General features: G+C 36.9%; 3 protein-coding genes and 1 long non-coding RNA gene across 5 annotated transcripts; all 4 read right to left on the bottom strand.

Annotated features, from left to right (window-relative positions):
- Positions 1-3,845: 3,845 nt before the first annotated feature.
- LOC114147563 (claudin-10-like) lies at positions 3,846-6,595 on the bottom strand. Its single transcript, XM_028022044.1, has 5 exons — positions 6,279-6,595; positions 4,761-4,922; positions 4,606-4,687; positions 4,418-4,525; positions 3,846-4,310 (listed from the first exon to the last, which is right to left on the bottom strand). Exons 1-5 carry the CDS (start codon positions 6,508-6,510, stop codon positions 4,124-4,126), a joined length of 771 nt encoding a protein of 256 aa, XP_027877845.1. The 5' UTR covers positions 6,511-6,595; the 3' UTR covers positions 3,846-4,123.
- Positions 6,596-6,911: 316 nt separating this feature from the next.
- On the bottom strand, positions 6,912-10,890 carry LOC114147562 (claudin-10-like). Its single transcript, XM_028022043.1, has 5 exons — positions 9,552-10,890; positions 8,828-8,989; positions 8,634-8,721; positions 8,431-8,538; positions 6,912-8,360 (listed from the first exon to the last, which is right to left on the bottom strand). Exons 1-5 carry the CDS (start codon positions 9,781-9,783, stop codon positions 8,174-8,176), a joined length of 777 nt encoding a protein of 258 aa, XP_027877844.1. The 5' UTR covers positions 9,784-10,890; the 3' UTR covers positions 6,912-8,173.
- Positions 10,891-10,953: 63 nt separating this feature from the next.
- Positions 10,954-16,519, bottom strand: LOC114147564 (claudin-10-like). 2 transcript variants are annotated; one of them, XM_028022046.1, is made up of 5 exons: positions 16,212-16,519; positions 12,841-13,002; positions 12,683-12,764; positions 12,491-12,595; positions 10,954-12,360 (listed from the first exon to the last, which is right to left on the bottom strand). In XM_028022046.1, the coding sequence occupies exons 1-5, from the start codon at positions 16,423-16,425 to the stop codon at positions 12,204-12,206; spliced, it is 720 nt and encodes a 239-aa protein (XP_027877847.1). In that variant the 5' UTR covers positions 16,426-16,519; the 3' UTR covers positions 10,954-12,203. The 2 variants fall into 2 exon arrangements, with proteins under 2 accessions (XP_027877847.1, XP_027877846.1); XM_028022045.1 differs by lacking the exon at positions 16,212-16,519 and adding an exon at positions 13,600-14,581.
- Positions 16,520-17,112: 593 nt separating this feature from the next.
- LOC114147607 (uncharacterized) lies at positions 17,113-19,170 on the bottom strand. The gene is made up of 2 exons (XR_003596085.1): positions 18,749-19,170; positions 17,113-18,177 (listed from the first exon to the last, which is right to left on the bottom strand). It is a non-coding gene; the product is annotated as an uncharacterized LOC114147607 (long non-coding RNA).
- Between the last annotated feature and the right edge of the window lie 1,157 nt (positions 19,171-20,327).

Below are 20,327 nucleotides of genomic sequence, written 5' to 3'. Positions count from 1 at the left end.
TCTAACATGTCAGGCATGGAAACAACTATCAGTGGGAATTGTACGGAAGAGGATTAGGGCCACTGAAAAAAAAAAAATTATGGCCCAGAAAAAAAAAAAAAATCTCTGAATTTTCATGTAAAAAAAAAAAAAAAAAAAAATTCAGTGTCCCGAAAAAAAAAAAAAAAAATTCAGTCCCGAAAAAAAAAAAAAAATAAAATTCAGTCCCGAAAAAAAAAAAAAAAATTCAGTCCCGAAAAAAAAAAAAAAATAAAATTCAGTCCCGAAAAAAAAAAAAAAATTCAGTCCCGAAAAAAAAAAAAAAAAAATTTCAGTGTCCAAAAAAAAAATAAAAAAATTTTCAGTGTCCCGAAAAAAAAAAAAAAAAAAAAATTCTGTGTCCCAGAAAAAAGAAAAAAAAAAAAAAATTCAGAAACCACAATTCTGACTTTTTGCTAATAAAATGTTACTTTACCCAATACTTTCCTGGTATGGTTTTCAATATGTTGATTAAGCTCATTTTCCATTTGAGCAGGTCTAAAAGCTATAGTCTAAATGCATTAAAAGACAGTTATCCCTGATAATTGCTAAAAATATATAAACTGTTGCATTTGAAGGAAGTCACAAAAGCGCTCTAAAAATGTTCTCATGTTTTTTGGAATTTAGAAAATACAATTTTGCTAATTCTAACTAACTTAGAACAAGAAACGTTGGGGTGGTGCGGTGGAAAAGCACAACCCATGTATGGAGGCCTCAGTCCTGAATGTGGACATGACAGGTTCAAGCCCCGGACTGATGACCTGTGCTGTGTAGCTTCATTACTGGCTTTCCTGTCTGATCACTCTCAAAGGAAGAGCAAAAAAAACCTTAAAAAGTAGGAAAAGTTTTGTCTTATAACGTCAGACAGTGAGAAAAAAATTGCACATGACTTTTTTTATTATTATTTATTTTTTTATTATATATATTTTTTTACATTAATCAACTGCTCATAAATATCTGGTATCAACTCTACTATGCAAACTCTTGGTAAACAAAACAATGAAGTTCATTTGTATTTCACAAAGAACTGGTTTTCATGTGTTCAATTTATGACGTAATTCTTGCTGTACTGCCATTTTGTTCACATCTCAACCATACATTGTCAATATCTTTAGTTTAACAGAACAGCATTGTGTTTGAAAAAAAAATTTTATTTTTCATTAATCATAATGCATACCCATTTAAAAGGATTGATATTTGGTACATAACTGATTATCATAGAACAATAATTAACTTTGCATCAGCGTTGTTTCTTCAAATGACAGTGTGAAAGCAAAACAAACTATGGATTGGGAAATGAAAACATGTCAACAAAACTGTATGTTTTACTTTTATCAGCACAGTAACAGCTTGAAGACTAATGTCAGGTCAAATCAGAACTCTACAATAAAATTATGACAGCAATAAACTTTCATGTTCTAGCAGAATGATGTCGAAAATGTTATGTTTGCTTGCACACAATATGTCTTTAATTAAATGCAGTGCAGGAAGTCCTGTTTAGAGGGCACCTATCAGACATTGCAAAAACTATCAAATGGCATGATCGAGATAAACAGCAACACTTTTTAAATTATCTTTATGCGCACTGAAAGTTACGGAGCCCCCTGAATTTTTTTTTTTTTTTTTTTTTTGGGACACTGAAATTTTTTTTTTTTTTGGGACACTGAAATTTTTTTTTTTTTTTTTTTGGGACACTGAAATTTTTTTTTGTTTGTTTTACATGAGAATTCAGAGATTTTTTTTTTTTTCTGGGCCATAATTTTTTTTTTTTCAGTGGCCCTAATCCTCTTCCGTAGAATTGGGATAAGACAAGACTGCAGTGGAAAAAAAACAACACAACACACAGCTTATATTTGTGGCTGCTATGTTATAATTGCCCATGCAGATTCACTCCTTGAGGCTCATCTGTGGATTCTAACATGGATATATGAATGTTGACTCATATTGACCGGTGCAGATGAAATCAGAGCCATAGTACGTCCATCTCCCTATTAGAGATAAATGACAGAAATATAGTGATGCAACATGACGTTCTCAACACCTCCCATGTTGAAAATTATAATTTACTCTTTTAGCTGCTTATTTTGCATGTGGAGGGTGATGGAAAACAAAGAGCCATCCCATGCCAGTTTCACCTCTTTTGGATCTCTCAGGTTTTCTTCCAGGATTATCCTGTATTTAGCAACACCCATCTTCTCATCCACATCAGCTCTGACACGCTTACAAAGTAAATCATCCCAACAGCATGAATCTGTAAACCATCATGCTTCACCATGAGAATGGCTTGACCACAGTGTTAGTTGTGCATTTAGAGTAAAAAGTAAAATTTTGGTTTTACTTGACAAGAGGACCTTCTTTGCTTCATCCCTACATGACAGACTTGTAGCAAACTGTAAACAAACTTGTTTTGCTGTTTTCTTCCCAAAACTGATTAATGGAGGGCCCTCGTATCTCTCCTGTCGACAAACTTTCACCTAAATTGTGGATCTCTGTAGCTCCTCAAAAATCTAATTAGTGCTCCCTCCTTTCCTCAGAATTTAGGTAGATAGACACAACTTTGGTTTATAGTTGTGTCATACTCTAGCTCTACTTCCGATATTGTTTTAGTCTCTAGTTCTTGTTGATTCTTGATTCTGTTTTCAAATTCTTGTATCTTTTCAGTCAGTCATAACAAATGGCCCACTCACCGCAGGTTCTGTTGGAGCTTTCCTCCCAGTAACTTGATGAAATTTGCTGGGTTTCCTAAATAGAAATTTAACTTGACTGTTTGCATTAAATGTTTTGATAACATCTGCATGATCGTATTGAATTTAGTAGAGTACTAAGGGTGTCAGGGTGTAGCAGAAACGGGGGCCATGGAAATACAGTGGCACACTTCTGTGGGATATATTATGGATCGCAGGTTGAATGAATATTTTGTTGTTTTGAATTGACCATCTCTAATTTCTTGTATTTCTAAGGCTTTGTAGTAAGGAACACAGAATAGTGCTTTAAATTGCATTCCAGTACACATTTCTTGTCCATTAATTCTTCATTTTTACATTTTCTTCTAATTTCAATAAATCTCTCGGCTAACACTGTAGTGGTGATCAAATTTTTAAATTAATCTAATACATTTATACCCTGTTTTAAGACATTTAAATTTTATATCAATGCGGATTCTGCCATTAGAAAATCTGAAATTGCATTTTTGTTACCCTTCATAAAAATGTGTAAAAACAAAATGTATTAATATGAGTTAATATTTTTAAGTATTAACAATCTCTCACTGAGAACTGAGCTACTCTAACTGGGAGATTTTGTTTCTTTAGCTTTTTAGCTTTTAACAATCTGCCCATCTGTGGGTGAGACTTGTCACAGTTCCAGCTGTTTTAAATCTTCTAAGTACTGCTCTTGCAGTAAATATCAGCAAGTTTAATTGCGTTGTAGCCATTTGTCATTGTATGAACATCAACGTACACGTCTTCCTTGAATGCCATGTTCTCTGAATTTCTAATTTTGAAAAGTAGCTAAGAGATTTGGCCTTTGTCTCAGGTCTTAGTTTTATTCCAGGAAAACAGAGAGGCTTCTATTTAAAAGTTGTCAAACACTCAATTGACATAGAAAAGCAAAGTACAAAGTAAAAATAGTAATCCTGCAATGTTTTATCAAAAGACAAATATTTTGAAGTGTTGGAGTTTTTTCCCACTGATTAAATATATCTTACTGTAGTGATATTTTGATTTATTTTGACTTTTTTTCTGTAAGCCATCTTTAAAGGGGCTAAAATGTAGGTCATAAATTAGAGCCAAGTACATTTTGCAAAGTTTAAAAGTTTTGACATGAAAAAAGACAAAAACTGTTTTATTACTTCAGCAAATGTAATCAATCAGTAATGTTAACAAATATCCTAAGCAAAACAAACAAATTTGCTTCAAAATTAGTATAATTGACTGATTGAATCTAACTTGTTTAAATTGTAGTCATTTTATGATTTATTATTATTTATACAGTGATGAGAGAAAGTATGTGTTGAATGATCTGAAACATGTTTATCTGACCAAAAAAAGCAAAAACAGATCAAATCTGCCAGGACTGTACTTTTCCATGAAACTGTAAGCAAAATTCAAACATAAGCGTTGCTGCCCGTCTTCCTTGTGCTTGAGATGACGGAGATGCTGCTGTTTCTGCTTCCGCTGGAGCTTCTTGACTTCCTAGTTCCTGTGATCTCTGTGCGAGCCGATGACGCGTAGCTCTTTCTCGATGGAACGGACGTGTAAGCAGGGTACTCTGTGATGGTGTCCTTCTTTGGCCTGTGAAGATCATATTCAGCAGATATAAGGTTGTATTTTAGAGAACAATGAAAAGGGCAAATGTTTTTTTTTTCTTTTTTTAAAGCTTTTTAATATCAGTATTTGACCTCGATTCGAAGGCTTCTCTCCCTGCTAAGATACTGTAGATAAGGCCTCCAGTGAGAAGTAAGGTGGAGCCACCCCAGCCAATGTAGACTCCAACACCTATCTCAAACCTGGTAAAAGAGAAAAACGCTACTGAGCTGTTGATTTGTATTTGCAGACAAACGTTAACTATTTAATGGGCTGCACATACTTCTGTTCCATATAGTTTGGGTTATCAAACTCTGATCTGATTTTGTTTCCATAATATGAGAACGCCACCATTGCACACAGTCCTGAAATGATAGAGACATTACTTTAAATGCTGAAACATTTTGTTTATCCCCTTGAGATCGTTCTGGATTTTACCTCCTATAAGGTAGTTCATCCCTCCAGCAAAGGTTACTTTTGCATTGGTAATCTCTGAGCCCCCAATCTTAGTGCACTTCATTCCCACTAAGACCAGGATGGATCCAAAGAAAGCCAAAATAATAGAGATGATGATGAGAGCCCGGCACATATGAATGTCCCCTGTTGAACAGCAAAACAGTTTGAATATGTTTAGTGTTTAACCAAACAGGGTATTGAAAAAGTACTCATACCCGCTGAACCACAAATCTCAATGTATTTTATTATGCTTTTGTGTACTACACCAACACAAAGTTGTTCATAATAGAAAAAGTGTAAGAATAAAAAGATACATGGTTTTCTGGAAAAGTGATACTTGCATTTCTATTTATCCCTTTGCTTTGATGCTCCTAAAAAATCTAGTTTAATAATCAACCTTGAGAAATGATCCACTTGTGTGTGATTTACCAGATCACACACAGGTGATTTCAGTGCAACTGCATGTTTGTTTTTGAAGACTTCAGAGGTTTGTTAGTGAACATTAGAGAACAAACAGAAGCAGAAACACATCAGCGCTATCAGGGAGAAAGTTGTGAAGAGATTTTAAGAAGAATCGAACATTTCACAAAAACACTATTAAATCTGCCATTGACACAACTGCAAACCTATCAAGCAACTGGCCAGCTGTCCAACCTGAGCGCTAAGAGAAGGAGAGCATTAATCAGAGATGTATCTAATAGGTCAATAGTTTGTAGCCCATAATAAGCCCATCGCTCTAATCATGTTATGGGAATGCTTTTCTTCAGTGCGGACAATGGAAATTGGTAAATGATGGAAAGATGGGTGGAGCCAAATCCAGAATATTCCTTCAGAAAAACATGTCAGACACTTTTGCTTTCAGTCTCAAATGAAAGCAAATTAACACTGAAGTGAAGCGTAAATTTTGAGCAGGATAATGGTCCTGAACGTGGAACAGTCTCTCAAATCTGTTGATCAGCGCCCTCAGTCCTTCATGCTTTAGATGTTTCTAAAACATCTAACCACACCTGATTCAAATAATTGTTTATCCTTCTCCTCATCCCATCAAGCCCTGCAGAAACTCTTTTCAATCACCAATTCTTTTAAGTCAGATCTGTAGAAGCAGAAAAATGGAGGACAGTGGATCCTTGGAACCATGATTGAAAAACACTGGCTTACGAAATCTAATTAGGAATGTGTGGCAAGACTGGAAAATTGTCCAAATAACTCAGCTGGAGATATTTTTTGAGGAAGAATTAGCAAAAGCATTTTGTCTCCATCTATAAAACTAGTAGACACATAGACTAGAAAAACTTGCAGCTGTATTTGTAGAGAAAGGAGGTGTTATTATAGGGCTGAATTCATGGTGTCCCTTGTGTTTAATTCACAATTATCGACCAATTTATCAGAATCGTTTTCACAGAAATACACAATTTAATGCACTGAAATTTGTCATAGGGAAAGAAACCTGAATAAGCTTAAAAGGTGTACTTTTGAGAGGGGACTGTATGCTGTACTTACAATTCAGTGCCAGCATTGATGGGATTCCCTTGCAGTCAGAGACTCCCGTGGAGTCAGAAACGCAATCTTTCCACAGGTTGGAGAAGTAGTTCGCCGTTGTCAGGACAATAGAGCTGACCTCAGACCAAGTCCAGATCTCAATGGGCTGAGTGGAACAAACCAAAATCCACCCGGCTACACAGACCACAAAGCAGGCGATCTCTGTGTACATCACCACAGTCCTGTAACCCATGTTGCCCCCCTCCCCAGGTTCAGATGTAAAATGACAATCCAAGCTTCTGAAATTCTGGAACACCTCAGTTTCAGACCTGTTCAAAGCTCCCTGCTCACCTCTGCTCTAAGATGGAAAAACACACTCACACGCACCCAGCCATGTTTGTGTACATGATCACATGTTTTGCCTTGAAGTGTACTTTGTGTTTTGTAAAGATTGCTTGAGTTATTATGTTTTGTTTATACCCAGGAAAGTTCCAGCATGATTTGGTTTTGGTCAGCTTTTTCCCTCTGAGTTTATTAAAGTCAAATGTGGCACTCTGAGAGAAGACTCGTTATGCTCAAACAAGTGATTATCTATAGTAATGTCCATGCAGTTCTACTAAATATGTTGGAGAAATAAATCAAATTGCCGCTCACTGAAAGTCAACAGAATGTTTTTATTATACTGATCATATTAACAAAAACAGCTTATCCAGAAAAAGTGATACTCATAATGGCTGCTTGAAATCACAATATTAAGAGTAAACACGATAAAAACAGCACAACTTGGCAAACACAGAACATCAGCTAATAACATATTGTTGATGCTTTTCATATGAAGGACAGTTGATTTCTCTCCAGAAAAGCTGTCCAACCTTTATATGAAAATGTCATAATTGAAAAGATACTCAAATAAAAAGGGCACAAAATATTCTTAATGCTCACTTGTTTGTTTCAAAACTGACAAGACAGAGCAAAATGCCTTCCTTTTTTGTTTAAAGATGGGTTTCAGATTTTTAACACTAGAAGTGCTTTTTCTTGTTTTCGTTTTGCAAAATGGTCAACACATTTTATTGGTCAATATCTGATTTGATATCTTTGTTATTCAGAAAAATGTTTACTATGATGAAAAAAGTAGCATGTTAATTATTTAGTTTATACTTACACTTGTCCTTTTTGCACTGATTCACATCTTTTGCATTAGTTTCTCTAAGGGATTTGTGTCCTGTTTATTTTAGTTTTGTGTGTATTTACATAAATTAGGTACTGTTATTTTAGAGGCTTCTGCATGCTGTGTTTGTTCATGGTTTCTCAGAAATGTCCCTGAGCGTGAGGATCAGGTTCTTCAAATTCCCCAGGAGTTTGAAGTTTTCCCATCCATCCATTTATCTCTCATAATTCACCGTCAAAGCTGAAGATCAGAGATTGGGTAAAAATAGAAAGTTTTACTTTTTGACTCCACCCTGATAGCTTGGAAAATTACCCACTTTGCTGCAGAACAGGACCCAATCTGTCCATGAATCTTCTTCTCTAACCTATTGGCATTTCATGAGCAAAACACTGAGATACTTGAACCTTTGCTTGAGGGAGAGACTAAAGTGAGTGCACCTCATTTCTCCAATTAAAAAGACACAACCTCAGACTTACAAGTTGAAAGATATTTGATCATTTTCACATCAATTTCACAACAACCCTTACTTGGTGTCATAAGAATTGTTTAAAAATGGTGAAATCCAAAAACTCAGGCTTTGCCTTTATTAGCACCTAAACACCAATTGGCTAAGTGACAAAAAGCAGTGACGAAAAACATAGTAACGATAGAAAATACTACAAAATTACTGCATTCAGTTTAGTTAGACATTATACACTTTCTTACAACCCTGCTGCAGAACTTTGCAAGTCTTGAAAGAGCTTCAGTACTACACAAATGCATCTCTTTCTGACAGTTTTGGTGTAGCATGAGACAGCCTTGAGATCTTGGTGCTTGATCGTCCTGAGGCGTAAGACCCATAGAGTCGTGAAGGTTCGTAGTATCCTGTGTACAAACTTCTTCCTTTGTAGTATGAGGGCATGTATGTTGGTCTGCCATATACCTCCATCACTTTTCTAAAAAGCAAAACCTAAAGTTATTGGTCAACTTATTACATGCGAAAGAGCAGATGAGCGGTTGACATACCTATCAGGGTAGATTACTTTGATGACCGTCACAGCATACAGAACAGCCCCAAAATAAATTAAAAAACATCCCACCAAACCCAGAAATATGGGTGGTCCTAAATCATATCTAAAATAAAAACAGAAAAGAAAAACATAATTCACATTTTTAATAGTAAAAAACTGTTTTGATTAGTATTTTCCTGTAGCTAAAAAAAGCCGTACCGTAGTTGTCCCGCTGGTAAATTGGTAGCAAAAGCTGTTCTGGCAACTCTGTTGATGTATAAGCAGTAGGCAACAAGATTTGACACACCTGTGTGGAAAGGTTTTGACAAAACCAAGAAATAAATGAAGGCAAAACATTTCTTCCATTTTTTTTTTTTTTTTTTAGAAAAAAACACACGAACTCTTGTACTCACCACCAACAAAATGAAAAACAGCTCCAGAAAAGACCAGCTTATCTTTGGTTGGTTCTGTGCCACCGATATAAGTGCACTCCATCCCAATAAAGCAACACACGACTGCAAAGAATCCAATCGTCAAGCCGCACATTAGCAACCCCCGAACTGCCTGGACGTAATCTGTCAGCAACAAAAAAAAAAAAAAAAAAATTATCGGTTGTACTTTTGTCTTGCTGTGAGAAGGTCATGGGTTTATTAAATCCTGGCTTGGTGTCTGTCTGCATAGTGTTTGCAGTTTGAGTTTTCACTGTTTACTCTGGTTTACCATCCTCCGCGTAGAGCCCTAGAAACGTGACTGTTGGGTTGCTTGAGTTAATTAGTTAGTTAGAGGATGTACAACAGTACAATTGGAATTCAGAATTGTGTTTAATGGTGAAGAAATTATGTTAAGCATATCTTTAGAATATAAAACAATCATCTTGCACACATGATAATTCTCCATTGAATTTTTGAAGAGTTAATGCCTAAAAGCTCATTCAGATATTTATAAAAATTCAATGAAGTAGACAAAAGTGAAAGTTTGGGGCTCACACTACTTACAAAAAGGGCTGAGACAAATGCGGTACGTTGTCCAAAACATTGTGACACTTTATATCACTTTGAGGGTGTCTCAACATTTATCGTTAAAACACGGTGAATTTTACAATTAATAAACTTTATTTTTTGAAGGAAGACAACTTACACAAGACACTCCAGAGGACCCCGTAGTCTCTACAGTTGGTGACGGCAGTGGAGTCGGTCAAACAGTCCTTCCACAGGTTGGACCAGTACCAGGCCACCTTGATTATGAAGGAACCACCTTCTCCTCCGATCTGGCTGATCCTCCAGTAGTCCATTGCCATGGTGCACAGAATAAACAGCCATCCCAAAGAAGAGATCAAGAACCCAAATATCTGTATCAAACGCTTCTTCATTGCTGAATTGACAAAATCTGCTAATGCAGCGTGAAGATAAAAAAAGGTTGGAGCTCACACGTCTACATTTGAGTTGGAAAGGTCCCATATGTCATAATAGAGGATGGAGATGATGACACTGTGTTTGTGTTATTTTTGTGGGAGAGGGCTGTATGACATTGTGCAAGATGTTTATAGTAAACCTTCTGAAGCCTGTCTTTAGTTTTGTTTCCCCATCATCTCAAGCCACTATAGTTGAGGGAGGAGCCCTTGATGCTGTGCACACAGAGAGATGTTTTACTACATCTATATCAGTATTAAAGAGACTTTTCATAGACATATCCATCTTAAAAACTTTTATCTAAACAACTGTTATTGACATTAGGTTGCAGATCCTGAATTGTATGCCTGTTGGTTCCGACATAGAAAAAAAATCTACAAAAAATACAAACATTCCTCTTGCTTTTGAAGTAATTGGTCACAGGAGTTTAATGTTTTAATTTTTCCAATTTCCTGTAGCAGCTCGTTGTGCTGCTGTGCTATTGCAGGCCAAAATACTTTTGAAAACTATTTAGTTTCAGCTTTTTAAAATTAATTTCTGCTCATTTGTGTTGCTATATTCTGCCACCACAAACATGAAAGTTGCGGTCCCAGCAGTGCATCATTTCCTGCACCAATGCATGTTGTGGTACATATTAATGTCTTTTACAAACAAGTCAAACATCAATAAAAAGGCATAAACATTCCCATTGGGAGATCACATACTGAGGAAGAACGGCAAAGCCTTTCTCACAGAACTGCTGGCTAAGAATATTGTTTAAGACACATTTAGTTGGAACTTGCTCCTAACAGACCATCTGAAAAGAACCTCATGTGAGTATTAACAACTATTGTGAGGCCAGAAATGTAATGTAGGTGTGGCTAATCCAGAGTAGCAAGACTGGTTTCATTCCCACTTTTCCATTGGTGGAGAACCTCAAAGAGGTTGTGAGCTCCTTGTACAATTTAAAATTCGCTGACCGGAACAAAGTTGATTATTGTTTCTGCCACCTCTAGTACATAAAACAAATTTCTTAGTACATACTTCAGTTGGAATAAAGTATGTACTAGAGTTGGAAGTTGAAGATTTTTCTAATGGCTTATAGTGGTTAGCTGTGTTGTAGAGGTAAAGGAATACATAAACACGTAGAACAGTTTTGTGTTATTTTTTTATTTCTATCCTCTTTGACAATGCCACACTTGACAACAATTTTCGGTCAGTGCTTATTAAAAATCTGATTTCTTAAGCTGTTTTATGAAAAGTCTACCAATCAATTACTGTGTGTCGCTAACTGCTATTTGCAATACATGCCAGCATCAATGTGTTTCTCTCCACTCAAGGCATTTAAGACATTAAAATTGTAAAGAGATTTTGTAAATTGTAAAGTAACCATATTTACTATTGCTTAGACGGGTTACAAAATTTTAGAAGGGCAAATAAACAGCCAGCATTACTACATCATCAAGGTGCTATATTGTTTAACCAAAGGAAAAAAAGACTGCCACCTCACTAATCACCACTTCCAAGTGTTGTACTGTCTGTGATGGAGTCAACTTAAAATACTTTGTGTAATTTTCTATCCCTACTTATATACAGGAAATTTGAAGTAGCTACATAACCTACCATGTTTTTGGTCTGGACAGGGAACTCACAATACTCATGATGAATCCTCACATGCATGGGAAAAACATACAAACTCCACATTGAAAAGCCCATGATGCAGGATTTGAACCCTTGACCTTTTTTATTTCAAGGCACTAGTGCTGACAACTGCTCCATCACGCAAGTCCAAGATTTAATGACTGTACTATTAATGTTTCTATTTGCAGAGATTGTAAAAAATCAATGAAGAGGGGTTGAAATGTCTTTAGGAAAAACTACTAGAACAAAATCAGATCTCAATATTTTTTAGCTATTTTGATATAAACAAATAAAAATGCACAATGACTGTTCAAATGTATCAAATGTTACAGTTTCTAAATTTGTCATTATGGCTTTGATACTGTTACAGGTACAAGCAACTAAACCAAAATGCAAATAAAAGTAACAAAAATTCTAAAGTTTCATAGAAATACACAGAGAATTATGACCATATTTGATCAAACAATCTCATTTTTGGTCTAAGCTTTTCATGTTTTTATATTCAGAACATATAAAAGGGCATAAAAACAAGAAAAGATTGAGTAAACCATGTTTGAAAACATTTTAAGTACTTTGCCTTGAAGAAAAAAAAATCAAAAATTTAAAACCGAAATGCAGGTGAGCCACAAATCTGTTTCAGTGACCTCTGCTGCTATTGGACTGAGCCCACCGCTGCTGCTGTCACTTCTCATATGCTGAAGATAAAACTCCTAAAAGTCCACCAAGGACTTTAGGTTTAAAAGATTTGGATTCAACTCGCTTACACATATGCATTTTTATCAAAGTGCTGCACCCTGGAGGAGCTGCTGTTATCTGCAGCATGCCCTTCCTTTACAGGCTTCGTCTGCCCTCTGGTGTAAGCGGTGATGTGCGAATGTGAGGCAGCACCTCTGTAGATATAGTTTGCCTGACTGTGGCTGCAAAGAGAAACAGCACAGCTTCATCTTTACAAGTCAAACTCCTTTAGGGCTCACAAACATGAATCACATAGAAGTTGCTTTAAAAATATATTCTAATGTATAATGCAAACACGTTGCTGATACTAACCTTCTTGAAAAAGAATCTGCAACTGAGAGGCAGAAGACACTGCCCCCCAGAATGCAGAGGATACCACCGGCCCAGCCGATGAAGAGAGCAGCTCCCAGCTCATACCTGGAGACACACAAAAATACTCTTAGGTTATATCCCACAAGCGTCTCAGTTGAAAAACACGTAAATGTCCTTCAGTATAAAACTCACTTCTGAGACATAAACATTGGGTCAAAAAACTCAGTTGTTATCCGGTGTGCATAGAGAGAACAGGCAGAAAGTGAGCAGATGCCTAAGAAGAAGAAGAAACAAGCAATTAAATGGTTTTGAGAAAATGTTTGCTGCTCAGACAGATCATGTGCACTTACCACAAAGAATAAAGTCTACACCAGCAAAGCAGGTGATCCTGGCTTTATTCTCGTCACTTCCTCCAACTTTGGTGCATTTCATTCCTACGAGGGCAAGCACAGAACCGAACAAACCCAAGCAGATGGCTGCAATCATCAATCCCCTGCAAGCCTGAATGTAACCTGTGAAACAGAAGCAAACCAAACCTGTCTGGAATCCAAAGAGTCTTTTGGCTTCATTTGATGGTTTTCAATCTTGGCTTAAAACACAGCAAGGTCAACGAATTACTGACCTTCTGAAGTTTTTACACATAAAGCAAGAAGAGCAATTGACCATTACTGCTGCCAGGCACTTTTTGGTAACTTTGCTGGCATGAAATTTGTCACTCCAATCAGCTTCTGAGGCAAAGATTACCTCTAAAGTCAAGCCCTAAAAGTGGCCATCCTTGGCCAACACTGCCTGAGGCACCTTATAAATCATCTTACAAGTTTTCAACTTCCAAGAAGAAAAGCTAAACATTGACATATTTGGGAATAAATGAGTGTTTCGTTGGAAACTTGCCTTGGGCATCATGACATCTTTTTGTCTATAAACTTGAACTTGAATTTTCTAACAAAGCTGAAGGAGAGAACAAGCTGGTGTTTAAAATGTTTTTTAAAGAGCAATAGGAAGAAGGTTAAATACACATTAGAGCTTTGTATAAATCAAGTAAAACAGTTAAGCATGAGGTAAAGCAGCCATTGCAATGAATAATGGATCATTTTAAAAATAGAGCTGACCATCCAGAGCCAACATTGATGGAAAATCTCTGCAACTGGAGATCCCTGTCGAATCGGTCACACAGTGCTTCCACAGATTGGCCCAGAAAGTAGATGTGGTAATGACAGATCCATCGTCTGAGGAGACCTTCCAGAAGTCCATCGACACGGTGGAAGACTCCAGTATCCAGCCCGATATAGTTAAAACAAAAGCCATAATCTCCTGATACATGCCGCTCATGCTGCAAAGACGACTCCTTCACACCACCTGGAACGTTAATTCAGGTGGCACGGGCAGAAAATAATTAATGGCTGAAAAAACTTTTTGGAAAAAAGTATCTTTGCTCTGCTTGAGTTTGTTGGATAGTGAACAATTGATAGTTAATGTGTGGTGGACAGTTATATTCTGAAGGGAGGAGTTTGGACCTAAACATCAACAGGTGGCCAATGGTCAGCCCTTTCACAAAGTCACTGTGACTCAGACCTGCACTGGTAGGGACTGAAATTACAGAACGTAGATGGTTTGTGAAGTTGTTAGTAAAGAAGTTAGATATTCAAGGTTGGCACATGTCCAGAACGCGTTCAGGGTGTTTATGGAAAAAGTTTAAAAGTAGAAGCACTAAGGAGAAAATCTCTCCTTGCTTTACATTGAACTTTGTCCACATTCCGTCATCTTCTATTTTCCTTGAGAGAACAAGTCACCTTCTCTCTCACCTTGTAAAAGGACCTACGATTAATGCTCAACTTAAGTGTTTCAGCTTCCTCTAGGTCCTGAAATAGCAAGTTTTAGTTGAGTTATTAACATTGTCTCTCACTTTATTCTCAGATGGATGAATTATACTCTCAGTTCAAAGAAAGGAGATGTTGACATTACCAGCAATGTTCCAAACATAAAATAACTGATGATGTTTACTGACAAACAAAAGATTTATCCTGCTTCATTGATGTGAATCAGAGCTCAATCTTGTGACTGAATACTCTAAGTAAAGCCTTGTCCGTTACACTGCAGTCGATTCAGCTTGCTCAGTGCATGCGGCAAAATTAGTTACTTTTGAAAAAATAAAACTTTACAGGTATTAAAGTTGTACTATCTTTTTTTAAAGGTGGCCATTTTATATTTTACTTTATATAGGGATGAGTATTCAGAGCTTTTGCTCATTAAAAGAAAGTGATCTTGTAATGTGCTAGAAGTTAAGTGATTTAGCTTGTGTGGGAGCTCCATGTTAGATTTAGATTAGCAATTTGTTGTCAATTTGTTGATAATCACAAGTGAACAAACATAAATGTAGCATTGATCTGACATGTTAAGGTCTCCATAGGGGAGATAAATCTGGTACTTGCAGAAGTTTCACATAATTTCATTATCCCAGAACTATTGAACAGGGATCTTATGCTCATTCAAAGCTAAACAAATCAAAACTCCTCAAAATGGACTGCTTTTAGCAACTGATAAGTTGCTTCGAGATAATAGAAAATATATTAAAGACTTTCTGCCACTCAAATTTAATTTGATTGTCCTGTTAGGCCTGGGCTATTGTAGTCGAGAAAAAGAATTATGGAAAAGAAGAAACTTATCAGAGAAAACTAAGTGAATCACAGTGCCTTCCGAAGGCAAATCATTTCAAATTATGTCATGTCATGACTGTAAACATCAGTGTATTCTGATATAATTTAACACTAAGCAATTGTGAAGTGGAAAAAAGAATACAGACCAGTGAAAAATTTAAGTCAAGAATCTCACTTTCTCACTTTAATTTCAGTATCAATACTTTCTGTGAGGACCTCAGAGTGTTGAGAGGTGGAGGCAGCATGATGCTGTGGGGGGAGGTCCCATTTGAATTTTGTCTCAAACAACGTAGGGGACAAAGGAACATGTGGGAGAAGGTGATCAGATGAGAGCAAAACTGCAGTTTTTTTCTGGTTCATAACAGTAAAAATACATCACACTGGTCAGATTTCTACTTGTAAAAAGAAAAATTTAGAACATAATTAATTTCCCTTGTCAGTTTTTGGTATTTCCCCACCCCTCAAAGAAACATTAAAGTTTGAGGTTTTTATGTGACAAAAAGAAAAGAAAGAAATGTGTTACTGTAAGGACAAATTGAATATGTATTGTGAAATAAGTGTGGCTACATACATTTTGTGATTTCCTTTATGAAACAACACAGTGTTGGATTAATGTAACTAAACATAAATATTTTGAGCATCAATCGTGTGCTCCTTATTTCCAGTAACTTCAGAGTTCTGAGCACCTTTTCATGCGTTTGCTTACATTGCACTGACTTCTATGTAATATTACTTGTAATTTACACAGATGCACTTCTTTCCACTGTATTTTATGCACATTTTTAATCCCAATGTAAATTTTTTTAAACTAAAATGTTTCAAACTGAAAGCAGTATCATAATATTCTCAACTTCATTTTTTACTGGTGTATCATTAACCAAGCTATTACTTACTTTCCACCATGACTCTAAAAACATTCATGGTTTAACTTTTTTTTTTTACACATTTACCACATTTAAAACACAAACTTTCATCTGAAAAACACAATCACTTCATTATTTGCTGTCTTAAATTTAAAAAAAGTTAACTTTTTGGAAGTCTGAAATCAGAATACAGTGATTTCTTACCTTCAATGCTGAAGATGGTGAGATGAGGTCTGCAGTGTAGAGCTCCAATGGCATTCCCAGCACAGTTGTTCCACAAACCCTGGAGCACCCATGTGGCTGTAATGACCGAGGATGCCCGGCTAGTGGCCCTCCACTCATTGGACAGCGTGGCGGCGATGGTGGAGCAGAGCCCAGCTAGGCCACTGAGGAAAGCCAGAATCTGCCAGCCTGTCATTTGATAGCTTTAATAATGTGTGATGTCTTTGTCAATATCAAGATATAAGGAGAAATAAAAAAGTCCTCAGGCAGGTAGAATTACACTGTGGACATGTGTTTCACAAAGATGATTAACAGACAGGACATCTTGATCGCTCACCTTGTGAGGGACGGACGCGCGTGTCTCGAAGTGAACGAGTAAAAGAAGGATGAGCTGGCAGTTAGGCATTACATTTTCGAAGGGACAAAGAGAGAATCCTCCATTTGTGTGTTCTTGTTCTCGCCTAAGATGATGCAAAGTATCATATTAACATAAAAATAATAAAGTAATCATTAAACCTAAAAAAAACAGGAGACAAACAGGTGACAAAGTCACTGAGTTACTGGTTCATCTATTTTAGCACATAGTATTTAGCGACTGTGAGAGTAATGATTACCAGCCGTTTTATGAACATGTATGTCATTGTTCATGTTACCTTTATTCACTGAAGAATAGGGTCTGTAGTAGAAATTGTGTGTCCAAATGGCTCAAAATTTCTAAAAACACTTCTGTTTTAATTTGAAAACTTGCCAGCTCACCAGTCAACATCCCACCAAACTATCTGTACCTACTTGCAGAGTTTCAAAGCTTCAAAGCATTCAATAGGCTGGATAGGATGGTTCAGATTCATGTGCAGTTTTAAGCATATACCATTTTACACGTGGGTCAAATTTTTCAATGTTGGTTTTATTTGATCAGAACACCTTGTTCCACATGAATGCTGTGTTTTACATGGCTTTTAACAAACAGCCAACAGGACCTCGTGTCTTCCTTTCAAAAGCAGCTTTATTCTTTTCACTTTTCTTTATGGTTTGAGGTGGGGTCTGATGTTTAACATTCAGCATTATCGTGGCTGTTTAATGCCATCCGGTATGTTTAACTTTAGCTCAGATGTTAAGCATTTAATATCCAGGATGTTTAACATTGTCCGCGAATTTTTATTTAAAGAATAACGTGCTTAACGTTATGCTTGATGTTTAACATTATTCCAATGTTTATCAGATGTCAAATTTCATCTCCAGAAAAGTCTCATGTTTTGCGTTTAACATTGAGATAAAGTAAAACATAAACCGTAAACATAACAATAATGACAATTTAACCTTATATAACCTTAAACATCAAGGACAATGTTAAGCACTGAAGATAAAATGAAAAATTGGGGACAACGTTAAACATCCTGGACAACTTTAAACATCGGAGATAACATTGTCCCCGATGTTTAATATTGTGTCTTTTTCTGTCATCTCAAAGGAATCTTCATGTCGAATCTCCACATTCAAAGACAAACCCCCAGGATTTTCTGGTTTTATTCAGTTTTATTTTAACAGATTGTGAGAACACCCCTGTAAAGAATCTGGATGGATGGATGGATGGAACCAGGACGGAAGAATGAAGGGAACCAGACATGGATGGATGGAGTTCATCTAGGTCTAAAAGCAGCTTCTCATCAGGACAGTATAGTTAAATCCTCATCTTCTTGTCTCAGATCTGCCCAGCAGGAGAAGCTCACTGTGTCTCCTCTCTTCCAGCGTTCATCGGCTCAGTGTGACATAGCGACTCAAATTCAACAGGTGAGGCCGTTTTCAGGCTATTTGATCTCAAATCTCCCCCACCAATGGCGCCTCAGATGAGCAAGTCGTAGCAACACACTGCCGACACGTTCAGCTCATTACTGATGGTACCGGAGTCTGATTCCATCAAGCTGCTGTGGGACACCTGATGAAACTCTCCCTGCTCAGACACAAATAAAAAAGGAGAAACAAAAAAAACAGAGATTAATTATTTTCATCAACATTTATTATGTTGTTGTGATGGAAAATAAAAACCCAACTGAAAAGAAAGAAGCTGCTGAGTGGAGGACAGAAGGGAAGAAGTCCTCTTTGTTCTAAAACTTTAAATTCTAATGAACATTTAACACTGGAACTGGAAGACATTTAAAATATCCTAAATAAATAAACAGAAACTACAAAATAAAAGAAATTATGAATTTTCTGGTCTCAACTAAATCTTTTTTTAAAAAGGACAATTTTGTTTACAAAACACCAGACTGAAGACTTTATTCATCAGTTTTTGGTAGAAACAGAGAAACAAATCATGGAAATGGAAATTGAGGACGGGAAGGCGACAACAGGATAGGTGCAGGTTCCAAGTCAAACCCTTTAATGACTCAAGATTGCAATCACTTTTCAAAAACTCACTTTTAAATATTACTTAAATAAACAGCAAAATACATGCAGAATTCCTTACGAAAGATTGCTAGGAAAGTTTCAAGTCAAAATGGAGAAGAATCAGGAAGAGTCACCTGGGAAAGCTTCCAGGGTTTCCTTCAGAAAACCTGCTGAGCCTGGTGGAAGAGCTGCTGGGGTCGTCCATCAGCGGTCTGCTGCATGTTTGGGTTAAACATGTCAAGTTACAGAAAGTTGGAGGTGCAGGATCAGGTATCAAAACTAAGAAATAACAGCATGTGAAGCCAAGCCAGCCGGGCAACTGATAGGACGGCACAATTGGTTCACAACTCCTCAGTCAATTAAATGTCTCAACTATAAACCTTGACTTTAGTCTGTCTTTACTGTCACTAGAGGAGAAAAATCCCTATTTAAAATAACAACCCATAGCCTGGTGGGGGGAAAAGCCTCGTTGGGGGACAAATAAAGCATGGTGACACGCCAGGCTGATAAAACACTGGGAGAAACTCTTAGACTCTCAGAAACTCTTCTAAAGACTTCTGTCTATAGCTCTGGTTGTAAGTGGGAACTCTCCATCTCTAAATAGAAACATTCTGTGTTTATATTTTTAAGCGATCTTTGGGCTGCTCTTGGTCCGATCCCTCACCTAGGATCCGTTTGCCCTTGCAGACCCGACCCAAATACAGGCATGAAGCCTCCGACGACTCCTAGGATCACTGGGACACTCAAACCCCTCCACCACGATAAGGTGGCAGCCCACGGAGGGGAAAAAACAAAGCCAGAAACAGTTCCATTCTCTGCACTGAACTGATCTGGAGAGAGGCCAGAAGGTGGCGCTCTGGTGTTTCTAACTAAACAGTCAGTTTAGTTAGAAACTAAGCTTTTTGTTTTCTCACTGATTTTTCTCTCCACAGAAGCCACACCTGGTCTGGTGTTGATTAGCTGTGGTTGCTTCCTGGAAAAGGGTATTGGCTGACATGATGCTGCCATCACCTAACTGTTCTCTCTCTCCTTTTCATTTCCATGAACATAGAAAGTTCTCCTGATCAGTTGACCTGTTGTTGTGTCTCTGCTCTGTCTTCTCTCAGCTTCAGTCGTTTGTGGCAGATGTCTGCTGGTACTGAGCCCAGTTCTGGTTCTGCTGGAGGTTTGCTCCTGGTAGAGGGAAGTTCTTCCTCTTTACTGTTGCAACATGAATGCCCTGTATGAGGGACTGCTGTAAAGTCAACAACACAACACAAGCAATTTGCTGCCGCCCCCTGCTGGTCAGGGGGAGTGAAAGCCATAAGTAATGACCATACAATTGGTTGGATTGTATTTGGTACAAACTTTTTAAACTACTTTATAATTAAGTGAACCTAGTGAATTGATAACTTGGATCAATAGTAATCTGACTAAATTGAAATTACTTTTGTAAAATGCCTTGACAACACCATTGTTGTGAATTAACGTTATAATTATAAGCTTTGAACCTTTTGGTATCTACTTTTGGGTTTTTGAATATTTTGGTATCTACCTTTGGGTTTTTGAATGTTTTGGTATCTACTTTTGGGGTTTTGAACTTTCTTGTATTGGTTGTTGGGGTTTTGTTAGTTTTTTATATTGTTTATAGGTGGGGCTCGTTTGTTAGTTTGAAAGTTCAATTTTATATATTGCCAATTCACAACAAATGTCATCTCAAGGCAACCTACACTA

The sequence above is a fragment of the Xiphophorus couchianus genome, chromosome 7, assembly GCF_001444195.1.
Source record: "Xiphophorus couchianus chromosome 7, X_couchianus-1.0, whole genome shotgun sequence".
In the NCBI taxonomy this organism is placed as follows: domain Eukaryota; kingdom Metazoa; phylum Chordata; class Actinopteri; order Cyprinodontiformes; family Poeciliidae; genus Xiphophorus; species Xiphophorus couchianus.
Note: the sequence above shows the minus strand (reverse complement) of the source record. Positions and strands in the feature narration are given on the sequence as shown.

Excerpts from the sequence above, each read along its gene's own strand:
- LOC114147563 (XM_028022044.1), bottom strand. The coding sequence starts at position 6,510 with ATGGGTTACAGGACTGTGGTGATGTACACAGAGATCGCCTGCTTTGTG. Across the intron at positions 4,923-6,278 it reads ATCAATGCTGGCACTGAATT|GGGACATTCATATGTGCCGG; the intron begins GTAAGTACAGCA and ends GCTGTTCAACAG. Across the intron at positions 4,311-4,417 it reads AGAGAAGCCTTCGAATCGAG|GCCAAAGAAGGACACCATCA; the intron begins GTCAAATACTGA and ends TGATCTTCACAG.
- LOC114147564 (XM_028022045.1), bottom strand. The coding sequence starts at position 13,819 with ATGAGCGGCATGTATCAGGAGATTATGGCTTTTGTTTTAACTATATCG. Across the intron at positions 13,003-13,599 it reads ATCAATGTTGGCTCTGGATG|GTTACATTCAGGCTTGCAGG; the intron begins GTCAGCTCTATT and ends TCTGTTTCACAG. Across the intron at positions 12,596-12,682 it reads CCAATGTTTATGTCTCAGAA|GTATGAGCTGGGAGCTGCTC; the intron begins GTGAGTTTTATA and ends GTGTGTCTCCAG.
- LOC114147562 (XM_028022043.1), bottom strand. The coding sequence starts at position 9,783 with ATGAAGAAGCGTTTGATACAGATATTTGGGTTCTTGATCTCTTCTTTG. Across the intron at positions 8,722-8,827 it reads TGTTTTTCATTTTGTTGGTG|GTGTGTCAAATCTTGTTGCC; the intron begins GTGAGTACAAGA and ends CTTTCCACACAG. Across the intron at positions 8,361-8,430 it reads AAAGTAATCTACCCTGATAG|AAAAGTGATGGAGGTATATG; the intron begins GTATGTCAACCG and ends TTTGCTTTTTAG.